General features: G+C 52.2%; 1 protein-coding gene across 1 annotated transcript in view; it reads right to left on the reverse strand.

Moving 5' to 3' along the window:
- RBL1 (retinoblastoma-like 1) overlaps nucleotides 1-859 on the reverse strand; it is a 20,623-nt gene that overhangs the window by 18,353 nt on the left and 1,411 nt on the right. The window contains exons 2-4 of the mRNA XM_010135164.1: nucleotides 354-418; nucleotides 136-264; nucleotides 3-24 (exon numbers count right to left, since the gene is read on the reverse strand). Coding sequence (XP_010133466.1) covers nucleotides 3-24; nucleotides 136-264; nucleotides 354-418 — 216 coding nt within the window. The remainder of the gene's footprint in view (nucleotides 1-2; nucleotides 25-135; nucleotides 265-353; nucleotides 419-859) is intronic.

Below are 859 nucleotides of genomic sequence, written 5' to 3' on the forward strand. Positions count from 1 at the left end.
GGGCGTGGAAGTCCGCTGGTAAGCCTGAGAACAGGGAGGAGGGGAGGGAAAACAGACAACCAACCTTCAGCTTCACTGGAAACGAAACAAGAGAACAAAGCATATTTGACTGTAAACACCGCGTCCCCGCCGTACCTTTAAACGATGGATTTAGCAAATCTCTTCTATTTGGACACAAAAGGGCATTTGCAAAAATCAGGTCCAAGCAGCACAGAAGCAAATGATAGGAATTTACTAAATCATCTCCAATCATACGGAAATTACCTTCAAGAGACAGCACATCACGTCAAGCAACACAAAAGAAGTTCACAACTGGGAACGTATAGAGACCGTGCAGCTCAGGAGCAGCCTACCCTTAGTGTACACAAAGAGAGTCCAGCAGAAGTTGAAGAGGTCCTTGACACTGCATGGCACCCGTCTGGCAAGGAGGAAAAGGGGGGAGACGTCAGCCTGCGGCTCCAGGAAGCTGAGGCTTGTTTGACAGCGACAATTCCATTCTGTTTCCTTGCTCCACGTAACCGTCAGGGCCGTTATCTTAATGTCACACTAAGGCACAGCCTACACCACAGGACCTGGCTGCAGCTTTCGCTACCCGACAGGCTCCTGTCTCACTGCAGGGAGCATCTCGCATGGTGCCCCCAACCCTGTGGCTCTCCTCTGCACTAACCCTGCCCTGCCTGCAGCCCTGGACACGCCTTGTCCCCGGTGTCACAGCTCCAACAGAACCCTCCCGCTCGCAGGCGGGGAGATGCCAAGGGTGATGTCAATTCCAGTGGCGGGTTTTCCTCAATCTTTTACTAAAGCATCAGTGATCCCTCCAAAAAGGCAGCTACAGCTCATGCTACAGCTCGTCTGCTGA

The sequence above is a fragment of the Buceros rhinoceros genome, unplaced genomic scaffold (genome assembly GCF_000710305.1).
Source record: "Buceros rhinoceros silvestris isolate BGI_N320 unplaced genomic scaffold, ASM71030v1 scaffold21794, whole genome shotgun sequence".
Taxonomy (NCBI): domain Eukaryota; kingdom Metazoa; phylum Chordata; class Aves; order Bucerotiformes; family Bucerotidae; genus Buceros; species Buceros rhinoceros.